General features: G+C 36.3%; 1 protein-coding gene across 2 annotated transcripts in view; it reads right to left on the bottom strand.

Annotated features, from left to right (window-relative positions):
• Positions 1-15,463: 15,463 nt before the first annotated feature.
• The window catches only part of Tmem67 (transmembrane protein 67), a 40,533-nt gene continuing 38,802 nt past the window's right edge, over positions 15,464-17,194 (bottom strand). For both annotated transcript variants that reach the window (XM_048782790.1, XM_015485957.2), the window contains exon 28: positions 15,464-16,573. In XM_048782790.1, coding sequence (XP_048638747.1) covers positions 16,493-16,573 — 81 coding nt within the window. In that variant the 3' untranslated portion in view covers positions 15,464-16,492. The remainder of the gene's footprint in view (positions 16,574-17,194) is intronic.

The raw sequence follows: 17,194 nt of genomic DNA, 5'->3' as shown, positions 1-17,194 counted from the left end.
GGCTCTGTTGGCCAGGCTGGTTTACATTCCTGGGTTCAAGAATTCTACTGAATCAAGTGATCCAGCCTCTCAAGCAGCTAGTAATAGATGTGTATTCCACTGCATCCAGCTTAGAAACCATTTTTTAAAAATAATAACACTTTCAAAGCCAATTTCTGAAGAATATGCAATCATATGGGGTTATGCTTTTGTTGTGGTGTTTAAAAAATCAGGCTACCAAGCAACAAATATAAAATATAATCCCACTATAGAAAAAACCAGAAATTTATGTATTAAATATAATGCAAAGAAAAATGTCTTAGAGAAATATGCTAAACCAAAATGTAATCCATGTCTATCTCTGATGATAGTACATGTAGTTTTTTCTTCTTTGCTCTATACTTATCTGTATTTAAAAAAAATTCTACAATAAATATATACTATTTTATAATTATAAGAAAATGTTTGAATACATAAGAACTATGCCTTCCAGACAGAGACCAGTGTCCTAAGGGCTAAAAGTTGCCAAGTGTCTTAATGATATGCATTGTAGGCAACTCTTTAATGGGGGAAAAACAACACTGAGATCTGGATGGGATTTCAGAGCCCATGAGACTTCCCTTGAGTTTTTCTATAACAATTTGAATTGTAATTTAAAGATCACTATGGGAAACTCCATCTTTTGACAATACAACATAAGTTTCCTTATTGGCAAATAAGTTTTATAGTTCAATAAATATGCACATGTTTTTCCATGTCTAATCACATCATTTGCATATGATTTAATCCTTACCCCCACCCCATGTAATGTTTATAAGAATTCTGAGCCACACTGGTTGCACTTGACAAAGAAGGTGAACAAGCTAAATTATATAATCTTTCCACTAAGCTATTATCAGACCAGCTATGTCCTGAGGGGACTTCAGTTCCAGCTTTCTACTGAGGGGCTTAAACTCTGACCTGCCATAGAACTGCTTCAGGTCAAGTTTCTGAACCACAAATAAGGGAGGTGAGCTACCAATGATAAGGTATATTAAATTCAATGTTTTGGGGGTATTGTTCCCCCATGGTAAACTTGAGAACATCTTATCTTTGAATACTAATAATTTTTATATTATAAGCTTTATAGAAAAGGAACACTCTGTTAAGAAGGAATGCTTGAAATTGCTTTCACATTCTGGAAAGTGAAAGAGACAAAGCTATTCTTTCGTTTGGGACATACTCAGAGAGGGCTTTTAATGATACAAGGTGAGCTCTGTAAGGTATATTCTGAAAGGAGGAAGTTTTGAAGAAAATTAAATTATTCTGCAGGAGTTTCCTGATAAATGGAGGGGTGGCTATATCAGTGAAAGTGTCATTAGTTCTTTTCAATCTAGACCCCAACCCAAAACATGGGTAACATACAGTCTAAGTAAAAAGCAGTATGCTTCTAAGCACAGAAGACTTTGAGATAAGTCCTTTAGCCTTAACTTCTAATCAGACTGTTCTCATTCAGCCTCTTCTGTAAAGAGAGTTTGAATGCACTGCTCACAGAATAAGGAAGGTATAGGAACCCTAAAGACTCTGAGAAGATGATAAAATGGTGGAAGGATCAGGGCAGAGAAGAAAGCAGCTCCTAGAAGCATAGCAGCAGGCCAGGGCCTAAACTAAAAGACAAATCGCCAATCTCCCATAGTAGAGAGTTGGCCAAAGGATTTTGAGAACAGAAAGGTATGGTATTCAACTTTTCCAATCTATGCTATGCTACTGTCCTCTTCTGTTATCCCAGAGTCACAGCAAAAGCTTAAAACATGCAACTGTCTAAGGTTAATGGTTTGAAGAATTTAAGTGGGGGGTCCCCATAGGTGTGAAGTGATAGGAGCAATAACTATATTTGCAGTGTTAAGATGAGAAACAAGTGCTCAGGAGAATTACTCGGAGTGAGCGGTGACTTGAGGAACATAAGCCAACAACCTCCTTAACCTTTGCTCTGCTGTTGTGGCAAGGACCACATGTGTGAGCATATTAACACACACATACAAATACATACACACACGCCATGCACATCCTATCAGGAATCCTCAGAAATAGTAGGAGGCAGAACTTCTCAGAACATATGGGTTGGGAGCTGGAACGCGACCATCTTCTCCAGATGTTATGGGACAGGGTGTTCCCAGAGGTTGGGACATTGGTAAATGGCTTTCATTGAAATATATGGTTCTTGACAGAACAACATTTCTGTTATGTTAGCAAAATTAAACCTCAGTCAGCTGAATTGTTCTCTAAAACAGAGTGGAAATTTCCCTTGTATAGAAGTCACTTCTATTGTTGGCAAAATTTTCATTGAGTTGTGTTTCTATTTTAACTTCTTGTTCAGCTAAATTCACACCTTGTACTTATGTGTGCTCATTAACTTGGCCTTCAGCTGCAAGGACCTCTGTCTTTCTTGAGTCCTTTCTGAAATATTTTCACTTAAGGGAGCCCAAAGAATTGCCTGGTCCTTTCACATGGGATATCTCCCTTTACTTGTTAGGGAAATTTTTTCATTTAAATGTTGGAGTTTTAGTATTAGATGCCTCATATACTCTCCCTTTAGACTGTGTGAAAATGGAAACACTGACCCTGTGACTGTAACAGAAGTAAATATACCAGATGTGGTTTGGGTCCTAGGGATCTGATTTCATCCTGATTTACTCTTCCATGATCTTTACAAGCTGAAGAAAGGTCCAGACCTTTTGTACTCTTTATAGGCTGTCATTTCTAAAATCAAAGTTTAAAAAATGACATTATGAAGTGAGTGTGTGAATGTAGAGCTTTCTTTGGTTATTCATGGGAATATGTAAACAAATGACTTTTGGGTATGATTATAACAAGATGGGGGAATTTGAATTTCTGTTAGCCACTGTTCTAAGAGTCCTTCTTGGGAGAGCTAGCCTTTTAGGAAAAGCCATTCCTACCTGGGGTAAACCTGGGCTACAGAGGCTGGTTTTGGTTTGTGACACTACAGGGTAAATCTGGGAGGGAGGAGGTGAGAGAGAAAGTGAGAGAAAGAGAAAGAAAGAGAGAAAGTGAGAAGGGAGATGTTGGGTGGGAGCCACTGGGGCCCTCTGAATATGCAGAAAGCTTAAAAATAAATCACAGATTTTTTTTCCCTGGAACCTGTAGAGGAGTAACCAGCTATAGCCCAGGCAAGCAGAAACCCCTGGCTGTATTTGAAGAACATGGCCATGCTCAGAGGGAGGCAGTATAATAGACCTAGTGATCAGGAATTGAGGTACTAAAGGAAGCTGAGTATTTGAGAAGTGAAGTGGATTGGTTAGTGGAAGATACACAGAGAGAAGTGACAAAGGAACTCCCATGATTTGGAGGGAAGACTTGGTTGAGAGCAATCTGCACTGTTTAGCAGGAACTTAAGGAGACAAATCCTTATAGGATGAAAAAAAAAAAGATGACTACTGTCTCTTCTTAAATGGAGTACAGGCACTTCTGTAAACTGCATCATGAAGTATATTGCTACAAAATAGAACCTGTATTCCTCCTAGAAAAATAATATAACAGAGTTTCATACTGACCAAGACTTCAGCATCACATAAATACAACCAATTTTATGTCATAAAAGCTAAGAAAATGATGAACTTACACAATCACCTAAAACTGTAAAATTATTCTTAACTTTTATAAACAGGCATAAATTTAATATATGCATAATATTACAAGAGACTCCATATGCAATAAAGCAAGCAGCTATAAAAATAACTATTGTAACATAAACTTAATATGAAATAGTATGCATGATAAAATGAATTAGACAATAATTTCATTTACCTTCTTAGCACTTAAATATAATTTTATGGAACAGTAAGTATAACTATTACAAGGGCTATTCAATGTAGTCAAGTTAATACTGTCTCCTCTTTCTGGATGTTTCTGAATTAAGCAGTGCTATTTGATGTTGATCAATCAAAAGTCCCTTAAGGAACATAGTAGTTACTATGTTTATTATTCTTATTACCACAGAGGTTACCATGATGAGCTCTTTTCTGAAAACACTAAATGGCATGTTGTTAAATCAAAGTTCCAGATACTAACAGGTCTCTGACAGAAAGGGCCTGCTGAACTGTTAGAGATGATACCCAAAGATGAAAGGATTGGTCTTTCATCAATTAACTCCCCTAAGCCAACCAGCAGCATGGCCAGAGAGCAGGTGAGAAAATGTCCATGGACCTAAGGGGCCAGGATATTTTATAATAAAAATTTTGGAAAAAGAAACATAAATCATTTACATTGAACTTACATTGGCTACAGATAATGCGAAGTGGGCAAAGTCCTGGGATAGGAAGTCAGTCCATAAAGGGAAGTTTTTGCAACTTCTTAGTTTGTTGGTTTCAAAAGCAGAATGCAATGTGACCTTGATGGCTAATCTTCAGCACACAGGAAAGGAATGTGGGACAGTTTTTTTTTTTTCTTTTTTGATTTAGCTTGAAGCTGTGAGTTAAAATGAACTTCTCTTATCTCTTTCCTCCCTCCATTCTTTGGCCTGTAACTAGGTTAGGACATCTCAGAAATATTTTCTTATCAATATCTGGAAGAAAAAAATGCAAAGCGAGAAGGTCAAGGGGGGGATTCTCCATTGTCATTGAATACTGGGTTGGGCTGCTGATCAGTGTATTTTCTCTTAAGAGGCGGGAACTTCTGTGTGGTTATCAAGTTAAATTAGTTCATGCTATGGTGTACCTAATGTGAGACAACTGGGAAGCAGTTGTTTGGGGATATTTCATCAGTCAAGATTGCATTAGGCTGCTTGTAATAGATTTCTGTCTACAATTAGGAGTTTATGGCTCCCAGTTATAAGAAGTGGAAGCAGCCAGAGCCAGCATAGCTGTTTCAGAGTCATCAAGGACACTGTTTCCTTATCCCCTGGCTCTGTGTCTGCCTGCTTCTGCATCTCAAGGCTTCATAAGCACATTATGGGCAAAAATATAGGGAAGGGCAAAAAGTGCACACCAGCCTTTTTTTTTTTTTTTTTTTTTTTTAAACGAGGATATAAAGTGTTTTCAGAAGCTCCATTTAACAGATTTCTGCTTATTTCTCAATGGCCACTGGGAAACATGGTCCTCTAGCCACAATGAAAGTTTGATTACATTTCATCCCAAATGAAGCCAGTGTAAAAAAGAAGGGCTAACAGGTATTTCATAGGTATCTAGCAATAGTCTTCTACCTGTTGAAATTTTTGGCTGGCAATGAAGGGCTTTGCAGTGGTATACTCCATATTTTAAATCATGTTCAAATGGCCAGATTATTAAATTTTTTTTCATGTACATTACCTAATGTGTAATCCTGCACTGCCACCACTCATTCATGATTATTTATTATCTTTTAAAGTATATATGAAACCAAGTTTAAGGTTAAATGACTTGTAGAAGAACAAATAGGCTCAAATGGACATTATCTTCATCCAACATTTTACATGTATAAGATTATCCATCATGGACCATGGAATTAGAGACAGAGGAAGTCTTAGAGGTCATTGGGACCATACATGATACAACAGAAGCCCAGAAAGTATAACTGATTTAGCCAAGTTCTAGTTATCAACTGAGACAGGATAAAGTTCCAAACCTTTGAATTCTAGTCCCACTACTCAACTTTGTCTATAAATGTGTCTAACCTTTCTTTGGGGAGAAAGAAGCAATCAGTCACAGCTTTTACTTATTTCCAGCCATTTCAGATTCTTTCCTAACCTAATTCTTATTTACAGGGTCTGCCATGACAATTTTAATAATAGGCTTGTTACTTTATGGATGTGGACATACATATTATGGAATAAATTGTATTTTCCCAAATAGGAGAATTATATAAATAGGAGCCTGTTATGAGTCAGTTAGTCTCTGATCCTTGAGTTTGTTCTGTCTGCAAGGGAACTTTCTTCAGCACTTCAGTTCTCAGGGCTCACATCCTAGGAGGCCAAAGAGACAACCTCCCTTGATGTTGTGATTTGTTTGGGAAACCTTGGTGGGCACACCCAAAAAGCTAACTGGTAAAGGGTAGCAGAACTCATGTGGTCCCTCCTTTGCCCAGGGGTAGATAATCCTTCTCAGTACCCCAGATGTGTTCCCATAGGCATCTGCAGGAAGACCTAAACACAGGGAGCCATTATTATTTGGGCAGCTCTAAATCATCTGAAAGTTCTTCTCTTCTGAGCTATAATCCCCTATTTTATAGCTCCTGCTTATTGATCTTCATTCTGTACTTAGGAGCTATATGGATGTTAACTTCCCTTTACACTGAACAAATATTTGAGGAAGTCATCATGGTCCTGATTAATCTTTTTTCTGGTTCCTTCTATTGTTTCTCATGGGGGTATCTCTGAATTCTTCACTATCCTGATCACAGCTTGAAGCTGTGAGTTAAAATGAACTTCTCTTATCTCTTTCCTCCCTCCATTCTTTGGCCTGTAACTAAGTTAGGACATCTCAGAAATATTTTCTTATCAATATATAGAAAAAAAATCCCCAAACTGAAAAAAAAAAATCTAACATATCAAGGCCCTTTAGAATCAGGCACAGTTACAACTAGACACACTACAATGGACAAAGTGTAAACAGCAAAAAATAGGACCATCACCTCCTTTACTTTGTATACTCTCTTAATGTAGCTTTCAATTATGCCAACAACCTCATCCTGTGTTGTTCTGTCAAGCTTGTTGGTCAATTGAAGCTATTACTGTTTTTCTGGAGTGGGTTGTTGGGCCTATTTACTTCCCCTAGGGTGCCATATCTACACTTACCTCGGGTATACCACAAAAACATTCAAGAAGGTCATATTAATTTGTTTTGTGGTTGTCAACATAATTCAGTCACAGTGACATACTACATTCAGTGTGCACTAACCTATTCCAGGCACTGTGCTGTTATCTTCATCAATCCTCATGACCACTTTCTTATGGCAGATGTTATCCAGTTTTACAGATGAGGAACAAGTGCACAAGGCAGAAGGGTTTGCTGAGGTTCACACACAAGGAAATAGGGTGGTGGAGAATTCAGAGCAGGGTCTGTCATAACTTGAAGTTTTTACTCTTAGCTACAATTCTATCTGCCTTTGCTCTAAGTATACAGAAAAAAAATAAGAAAACAAAAAAACTAATTAAATGAGAATTCTTCCTGTGGCTTTATAATAACTAAGGTGAACAGACAGAATTAAGAGGAATAGGATTAGAGTTGTTTTGATGTCTAGGACTAAAAAAAATGTCATACATATAAAATCTCATTAGAGATTTTGTGGTTAGAGCTGAAGTGGCTTAGTAACTGCAAAAATATTTAAAATGACAATTTAGGGCTGGGGGTACCATTCAGTGGAAAGTTATACTTACCATGCACAAAGCCCTGGGTTTGATCCCTGGGCCGACAGGGTAAAAAAGTCAACTTAATGAATTTCCTGGCAGCTGGCACTGCTTTACTCAGATGACATAAGATAGCTAAAAAGGGTTCATGGAAAGGTACCCAAATATTTATTAAAATGTTGGGAATCAAAGTGCCAAGCAAACAACTCACTACAAGGATTTTCAATCAGGGCTGGCTTGAGTTTTAAAGCTCTCAGTAAGTGACATTAGAGGAAACAAAGCTCTATGATTCATTTTGCAAGTATTTTAAAAAAATGCCCTTGCCTGCCTCCAGCTGTTTCTTCCTGCTGTGTAAGTTCTGTCCCTCAGATCCTTACAACGAGTGGCTGCAAAAGAAATCGGCCAACATGAAAACACGATAGGAATAATTGCTGACCACAGCAAGGAGCAGACCTTTCCTAAAGAGGATTAGATCATTGCCTTTGGTTTTGTTCTGAATGTGGTCTCTCCCCCTTCCAGATAACAATCCCTTGAAACTGTGTGTAATGTTGGCTTTGAGAGAGGTTCCAGAAATGGAGAACTACTTAGTGCACTGAATTACATTTAGCTAGGTTAAAAAAACACAGACAACAAACAAACAAACAAAAAAAACAAAACAAAACAAAACCCCAAAGAACAAGCTAAAACAAAATCTTGCTGTTGGTTAGTTCTGTCTCATGGTCAATCCAGAGCCTTTGCAGATGAGGATGCTCCTACCTCAGGGACTTTGCACATGTTGGTTCTTCTAATTGGAAACCTTCAAACCCATTCACATCCTATAGTCTTGGCTGGCTTCTGCTCATCCACTATATCTCAGAGTATCTCACAGACCTTTCTGGACTACCCAATCTATTACAGGAATGCTGGTTTTATGTTCTTCTTGTACCTGGTAGATTATTTCTGGTAGGCAGAAAAATGCTGCTCCCTCCCCAAAAGACTCATATCCTAATCCTTGAGTTGGTGAATATGTTACCTTATGTGGCAAAAGGGACTCTGCAAATGTGATTAAGCTAAGGATCTTGAGATAGGAAAATTTATCTCAAATTATCCAGCCGGTCCACTGTAATCACGGAAATCTTATAAGAGAAAGAGGAAGGCAAGAGTGTTAGAGATTTGAAGATGCTATGCTGCCAACTTTCAGATGGAGGATGGGACAAGAGCCAAGGAATGCAGGCAGTCTCTAGAAGCTGGAAAAGACAAGAAAAAGTAGTCTTTACTGAGTTTTCTATAAGAAATGCAGCCCTGCTGATAACTTGATTTTAATCCACTAAAAACCATTTCAGACTTTTGATATCCAGCATTCTTTTTTTTTTTTTAAATCTATCTCTTTATTTATTTATTTAATACATGACAATAGTGGAATGCTGATATCCAGCATTCTAAGATAATGTGATGGTGATTTAAGCCACAAAATTGTGGTAAGTTGTTGCAGAAGCACGGCAAACTAACACAGTGCTTATTCTACTGTGTTTATTTGTTCTCTGTTCAACTATAAGCTCTATAAGTATAGAGGCCATGTCTTATTCAACTCTCTATCCTTAGCACTTATCACTGTAGCTGGCATTAGTCAGCACTGGGTATATATTTGTAAACTGTTTATGCTCTGGAAGAGCAAAAAATAACCGCATTACGAGATACCACCCTGGGGCTCTTCTTTAAGATAGACAATAATTCAACAAAAATATCCATTCCAAATTCAATCATTCTTTCCTTCAAATATTTCCTGAGGAGGATGTAACTCAGTGCTAGAAGACTTGCCTAACATGTGTTCTGGGTTCACAATCCCAGCACTGAAAAAAAAAAAAAATGAGCCCTGGCCCTTCTCTCAGTAATGAGTATTTATAAATGGTACCATCAGCTGCTACCTAGGAGAATCCTTTTCTGTTATATGGTTATGCCAAAGTGTCCAAAATTATTGAGCGTGCAAATCTTTGGTTAGAATTCATATTTGTGTTTGCTATGTCATCTGTAAAAAGCAAACAAACAAATAAAAGATTTATAATAGGAATATCTAAGAAAGTTGTTTATATCTTTAATAGTTATTAGGAAGTTGCTTGGATAAGCAGCAGTCCACAATAGTTTTGACCATTACATGTAAATTCCACTGTCTCCCAAAGGAAAAGAAACAGGTACAAATTAGGGATATCTGACCAGTAGAAACCAGACTTGATAACAGGCTTGTCCATTGCTCTCTGAGTCAGACAAAAATATTTTATAGGATTATTTTTTTTCTTTTTGTTTCTATCAAGTAAAAGAATCAATACAAGATATAAACTAGAAAAAACAGCATAATCTTAATAAAAAGTACAAATACTGTTAAACAAAAAATGAGAACACACACATGTACATGCTTTTACATGTGGAAGGATTTATCTCTTGTAATCTTGCTTAATAGAGAAGATTCACTCTTATAACTAAATAGACTAAGACAATCTAAGAGAAGGTAGGTTTTATAGTCATTCAAATTTTATTGCCTTTTGGTGAGGTTTAAAGTTGCAACACTTATATATGTAACACATAATACTAACATACAGCATAGTATTTACATTACATTATAATATATATCCTGTATATAAGGAAAATGTTACATAGAGTCTTATTTGGGGAGACCATATGTGTAAAAGGGTTATTATTTATTCTGAATAATTGCTTAATTTTCAAAAGGATTTTAATGTAAATATGTATTTCATTAAAATGAGGGGAGAATTTCATAATCATTAGATAATTTTCTCTTTGCCCCACCGGACCTGTTTTATGACCTTCTTCCTAGGAGATGGAAGCATATTTTTCTAATTTTAGTATGCAACTTCTAAACCTGGGTTTAAAATCCTCAGCACTAGATTTAGAATACACTAGCTATTTAAGCTGCACAATGCTCCTAGGCAGCAAAGGGAGAGACAACAGAAGTGAGAAGGGGTGATGGGGTCGTGGACTCTGGAGGAGGATGGAGTTTCTCTTGGCTCTGCAAACACAGGTCAGAACCCCAGCCCAGTCCTGAAAAACTTAATATGCGCTCTAGTGCCACCTGCTGTCATCTGTGGTTTTGATCAAACACAAACTGCAAGGACTAGTTTTTGTGTCTCTTAAGATTCAGAATGATTCAATTGTAAGCTACAAATTAAGACTACTCACCTCGCTTTACATAGTAAACATGACATAAAAGTTCATGTGTTCCACACATCCCTGACAACACTGGGTATTTTAAGTTTTTAAATTTTAGCTATTTTGGTGGTTCTCTAGTGTTATGATTTTGCATTTTCATGGCTAAGATTGAGCACTTTTCATAGGTGCTTATTGGTCATTTGGAAACCCTCTTTTGAGGGACGGCTACAACATTTCTTTTTGTTCATTTTTCTGCGGGGTTGTCTGTCTTTCCACTGTGATTTGAAGACTTCTTTATTCTGAATAGGAATGCTTTGTCAGATTGTTTTGCAGATATGTTTTTCTCATATTGAGAAGTAACAAGAGAAAAATAAGCGGGTTTTGATGTAATAGTGCTCATAAGTTTATTATAAAGTTAAAATTTACATTTAATATAAATGGTAACGTCCAATTTATTATCAATCTTTTCCTTTATGATTTATTTTTTTGATCTTGTTTGAAAAAGCCTATACCAAAGGATAAGTATGATATAAAGGTAAAGTTCCCTTTTTTTCCCCATTGGGATATTCAATTGACCATTCAAAAAACCCCTCTTTCTCACGGCACTGCATGCTGCTCTTGTCATAAGTAACTATACACCTGTGGATCTGTTTTTAGACTTCATTGTACTGGTCATTTATTTATTCTTGGACCATAGCCTTGTATTTCTTTGTAATAATAATAACAGAAGAAATGATATTTAAAATTGTGATAACCATAATAAAAACAAACTAAATTTTAAAGTTCATGGATTGCCTTGCAGTAGGCAGTTTGTCTACTACTACATCTAACTCACACAGCAATGTGATTTTTTTTTTTTTTTTTTAGAAGTTTTGCTATGTCCAAGGTGGCCTCAATCTCATGCTCCTCCTGCCTCAGCCTCCTGAGTAACTGGGACTACAGGTGTGCACCACTATATGTTGAGAGCCACAGCCGAAGGGGCCCCAGCAAACTTCCAGCTGCCAGCTGATGATTGGCTTACAGCGGCCCCAGCAAACTTCTAGCTGCCAACTGATTGGCTCCTCTGGGGTGATGCTCATTGGGTTGTTTCCCCGCCCTTTCAGACCACGGAGCTGCTCATTGGGGGACTTTTTTTGGCTCCGCCCACACGACCCAGCCAATGGGCCTCAAGAGCAGGAGGAGTGGGGGAGGTTGAGAGGCTTGTGGGAAGCCGGGTGGTGGCAGTTGGGCTCTGAGGGTTTTCCTGAAGAGCTGTGTGGTTTGGCGTGTGTTCTAAAAATAAAGTTCGTTTCTTTTGACAAGTGGCTCCTGAATTGTGCCCAGCCAGACTGCGGCAACTATACCTAGCTCAAGACAGTGTCTTAATGTGGTTCTAGTGGGATGAATCTGGGTGTCTTTCAAAGTTAAATATGAATAGGATTTACTACACCTATAAAGCTAATACTTCTATAGTATTTACTATGTACTAGCCACTCTTCTATGAAAAGTACACACACATTAACTCATTTAATGCTTTAAGTAACTCTATGATAGGTACTTTTTAATTCCTTTTAAAGATGAGAAAATTAAATCATGACTTGCCTAAATCATCCAACTAGTAAGTGGTACAGCCAAATCTGGAACACAGGTGTTAACTCCAGAATCTGTGCTCTTAACCTCTACTCCTGGTGCCTCACCTAGGCAATGTATTTTCCTGCAAACCACAACATTCAGCCAGACAACAGGGAAAGGGAGCACCAGTCTCCTACCTGATGAACCATTAATTATTCCAGAGCAATTAGAGTAGAGAAGATTCCCTCTTGCCTATCTGTTCATTCACTCACTGGTATCTATATGTGTCAGACAATTCCAGGACACCCAAGGAAATAAAAATCTGTGGATGCTCAAATCCTTTATTTAAATGGCATAGTACTTCATATAACCTACACATATCTTCACACATACATTAAATCATCTCTAGATTACTTATGATACCCAATGTACTGCAAATGCTATGTAAATAGTTGTTATAATGTATTGTTTCGGGAATAATGACAACGAAAGGTCTGTGTATGTTCAGCACAGATGAGATTTTTTTTCAAGTATTTCTAATGTGCATTTGGTTGAAGCCATCTATGTGGAACCTACAAATACAGAGGACCAACTGCACTCATCTGAAGATAGGCTAGCATACTTAGCTTGGTTGAACTCTTCATACATGTGATAATGCAGCTTAGTAATGATGTGACTCCTGTTTCTCTTTCCAATCTCATTTTCTTCCCTAACTCCCAGGGGTACTATTTTGTGTTCTTTCATGTAATGATCAGTCAGGTGTGGCTATAACGGGGGAGAACACAGGTAAACAATATATTCACAAATCATACTCACAGATTCTAGAAATAGGAACACAGCACCCAGGGCAGAGCCACATGGGAAAGCACCAGTCAGGAGACACAAGGGGCAGGAACCAGGGAAGCTTAGGCCTTTATTAGAAATTTAAGGAAAAGGCAGGGAAAAGGCGAAGGGTGGGGTGGTCAAAAGTTTAGGACTGGCTAGTTTTAATAATTTCAGCAGCTCTAAACCAGGGGTAGTTCCTGGTTGCTTGTTTCCTGGCCCTGGGATGATTGAGGCAGAGAAATATATTTTTCCTGGAGTGTGGGCCAAGACTGATTCGTCTGTATATCAAAAGCAAATACAAAAGCCTTTGCTAACTTCTAAGAACTGGCTAGCCCCAGAAGAGGCAGTCTCTCCCAAGGCAGAAAGTTTTTTAAAGATATCAAAACATGCCTGGTGTGGTGGCATGCCTGTAATCCCAGTGACTCAGAACTCTGAGGCAGGAGGATCACAAGTTCTAGGCTAGCCTCAGCAACTTAGGCCTTAAGCAAATTAGTGAGAGCCCCTCTCTCATTATAAAAATAAAAAAGGGCTGGAAATAAGCTACATCCCCTGGATTCAACCCCTACTATTTTTTTAAAAAAAGTCAAAACATCACAATGTATAGAAAATTATAAAATGCAAACAATATGTGTACTCTATATTCAGACTACCTTATAGTATTCTAAACTGCCATGTGTTTCCTGATCTCAGAGCTCACACTATTTCTTGCTTTGGATGCACTGGTTTTTTGTTTTATCTTTAAATCTTAAATACCACTTCTCTCAGGCCAAAGCCCTGATGACCCAGATGCACGGTTAAGAGCTTTCTTCATTATCACATCCTCATGATTGCAGCCCTTATCACTGTAATTACTGGTTAAAATTCCTGTTTCCTCTGCTAATTTTAAGACACTTCCAAGGAGCTGGGAAGAGATAAGAAACATTGTTTGAATGAAGGAATGAATAAATAAAAGAAAACCTCTCTTCCAGAAACAATATTCCACTCTTCCCCCCTTTTTTTCCCACCATGTCTCCAATATGGGGTGATGATAGCATCTTCCTTGCCACCCTTCCTTCACCTTTATGGCTGTCACATCACCAGGCCCTCTTCCTAGCGAGACCGGAGTGGCTGAAGAAGGAGGATGGCTCAGCATTTGCCTGCATTGATCTATTACTGAGATGAGTAATCTGAATTTTAATATTATGAAATTAATTTGCTAGGAAGAAAGAAAATATGCTTCAAGGCAGATATTTTAGGCTAATAATTATAAGAATTCCATAATTGTGCTCATAGTCTATTCTCTGTTTTTGTTATTTAGTACAGAGGATTGAACTCAGGGGTGCTTTACCCCTGAGCCACATTCCCATCCCTTTCATTTTTTATTTTTTGAGAGAGTCTTGCTAAGTTGCTTAGAGCCTTGTCGAGTTGCTGAGGTTGGCTTTAAACTTGCAATCCTCCTGCTTCAGACTCCCAAGCCACTGGGATAATAGGTGTGCACCCAGTTCATTAATACATTTATTATTTGCAGTGCTGTGGACAGAACGCAGTGCCTTCTGCATGCAAGGTAAGCACTCTACTACTGAGCTACATCTCCAGTCTCATATTGTAGATATATTTTAATATACTAATCCTTAAAACACCCTAGTGGTAAGCAAAGGGTATTATTTCCATTGTAGAGATGCAGAATGAAGTTAATAATGCCAATAATGCCAAATAAATTTGTTCATGGTGCCAAAGCTCCTGATAGGGGCAAAACCCTAATTTGAATTCAGGGCTTCTGTTAATAAATCTGAAGTTTTTCCATTACGCCATATTGGTCAGTGTCCTACTGACATATTTATTAACCCTCAGCTTATATCAATCAGTACTTTTAGCCAAGATATATGCTTCATGCTTGCAAACACTGAGTTAACGATCATTATGAATGCTCCTCTCCTCCATGAGACTAACTAGGCCTTCTCAAAAGGAAGTTGTATGGACAGCAATGACTGCAAGCACATACATCTCTCACAGCAGAGGCACTTATTTTGAGTGCCTATGTATTTTAAGGAGAATACAAAATATCCTTTAAATAACCTCTCTATGGTTTGTTTCATTATGAAACAATGAAGAGATGTAGTAAATGTTTCTAGGTGCTATAAAAAGAGACAAAGGTAATTGACCTACTGGAAAAATAATGTCTATTGTGCAAAACTGTGGCAATGTGAACAAAGAACTCAACAGTGCATGAAAAGCTAAACAAATTGTCAGGTATCCAACCAAAATAAAAATATTGTACAAAACTAATTTAGAATGATTTTAAAATGTTTTCTGTTTTAATTTATTAGCAAGGGAGTCACCCAATCTGGTATTTTGAAATTTACTATTTAAAAACATTCATATTAATAATAACATTTCATATGTGGAATGAAGGCTGAATTTCTTTCACATCCTTCTGAGTGGAAATTTATGCTGGTACATTTATTTATCTCTGAAGCTTTTATAAAGACATTCCTGTACTGTTAGACTTGAATTTCAAAGACTCAATTTACTAGCTCTCCTTCTTTTTCTCAGTGATCCTTGAGATTCAGGGAAAAGTGAAAGATTCACCTTTGGCAGTGGCTGGGAATCCTGCCCCAATAGTGCTATATTCCTGAATGCTAATTCACAGAACATAAATTAATCCAACAGTAACACAAAATGCTTTATTACATATTTCAATTCAGAAACATTAATAATATTTACATAGAATTATATTTACATATTTACATAGCATCATATTTAGCAGTAAAAAATGTTGGTTTAGGGGTTAATGACTATTATACTTGACCATGAAGACCTTTCAAGTACATGGGTATACCATGAGAAGAATTATTAAAGGGTATGTTGAGGGAAAATATGGAAAATTATCAGCTATATGTTTCAGAACTTATTTTATTTATATTTTGAATCCTAGTTTATTTTTTCTTCTTAAAAGTTTACTGACTTATGAAGCATAAATTTGCTTTTAATAAATCTCTTTGGCAACATAATATGATCAACTTACAGTCTGTTATTTATTATCTTTAACAAAATTAAAAAGACAAAATGCAGAAGTATTCTTAAAAACTAATTAAAAATGTATAAAAAACTATATTGGGAAATATGCCAGATATTATAACAATAAATGTAAACCACATTAGAGATATCAACACAATTCATGAAAAGAGTATTGTACACAGGCATAGGTGAACAATTAGAATGAGGCAAAGTGAATCAAAAATAATACAATTTGCAATTTCTAAATGAACTTGAAAATATCTTTCAACATTTATTTAACCATAAGTGCAAATAAAACATAAATATTAAACTGAAAATTAGTCTTGAACTTGGAGTCAAATAATTTTGTCAATGTAAGAAAATGTAGGTAAAGCAATTTATAAAATGATCTTTAGTACAAATGATATGAATTATTTTGATTACTGTTAAGAATTGTTTTTCTGAAAGCAACATTTAGATTTTTAGCCTTTCAGTGTTATTTAGTGAATTAAATACCACACATAATGGGAAATAATACTTTCCATTATATTGATCATAGACAAGTTATAAAAATAAATCTATAGATAAAAAATAATTAAAACCAGAATAATATGTAATATAGATTTTAAAAAATATGCCAGACTAACCTGATATCATGACTTCTTTGCCATGATTATATTGAGTCCTTATATGATCAATAAGTTAAATCAGAAATCTTTGATCCACCAATGTTTTGGTTGCCAAATTCTTCTGTCCTACTGTATTACGAATAAATCTAAAAATCTGCAACATTAAAACAATTGAGAATGAAATATTTATCAAGAAAATTAAATATGCACATCAAATAAAACATCTGAATTGGATTAGCTAATTCTTTCAATTAATTTCATATATTAGACTTCTGAGTTGTATGGTGATACACAAAATTATTTCAAAGCTATTATCATCCTTCATAATACTGAAGCTGTTCATGTTCCTATTTAGATGATATGTTTATGAATTAATGTAAATCTCTCATGTTCACGGGAATATACTGTTAAATTTTGGAGAGTCAACTTTTTTCTAACTCTAATAGCCATAGAAATATCAAAATAATCTATTTAGTATGAACAGAATTTTTTTCAGAATTTTAGATCTCTAACAAGGACTAATAAATTATATCTTATCACTCATAAACATCCTTCATACAGTGGAAAATACTTGAGTGATTTTACTAACAATATTTCCAGAAGCACAGATTTACCATTTCTTAAAATCTCGATTTCAGAGATTTTACCTACATAGTTATTTATTATCCACAACAAGGTAAAGGAGCTTTTCAGTAGGGAGTTCCTGAGCTAGATATCCATTGCTTGCTTTTCTTTTTGTTATGAATGGGACTCTCTTTTAAATTACTGTTAACTT

Source organism: Marmota marmota, unplaced genomic scaffold (assembly GCF_001458135.2).
Source record: "Marmota marmota marmota unplaced genomic scaffold, marMar, whole genome shotgun sequence".
NCBI classification, from domain to species: Eukaryota; Metazoa; Chordata; class Mammalia; order Rodentia; family Sciuridae; genus Marmota; species Marmota marmota.
Note: the sequence above shows the minus strand (reverse complement) of the source record. Positions and strands in the feature narration are given on the sequence as shown.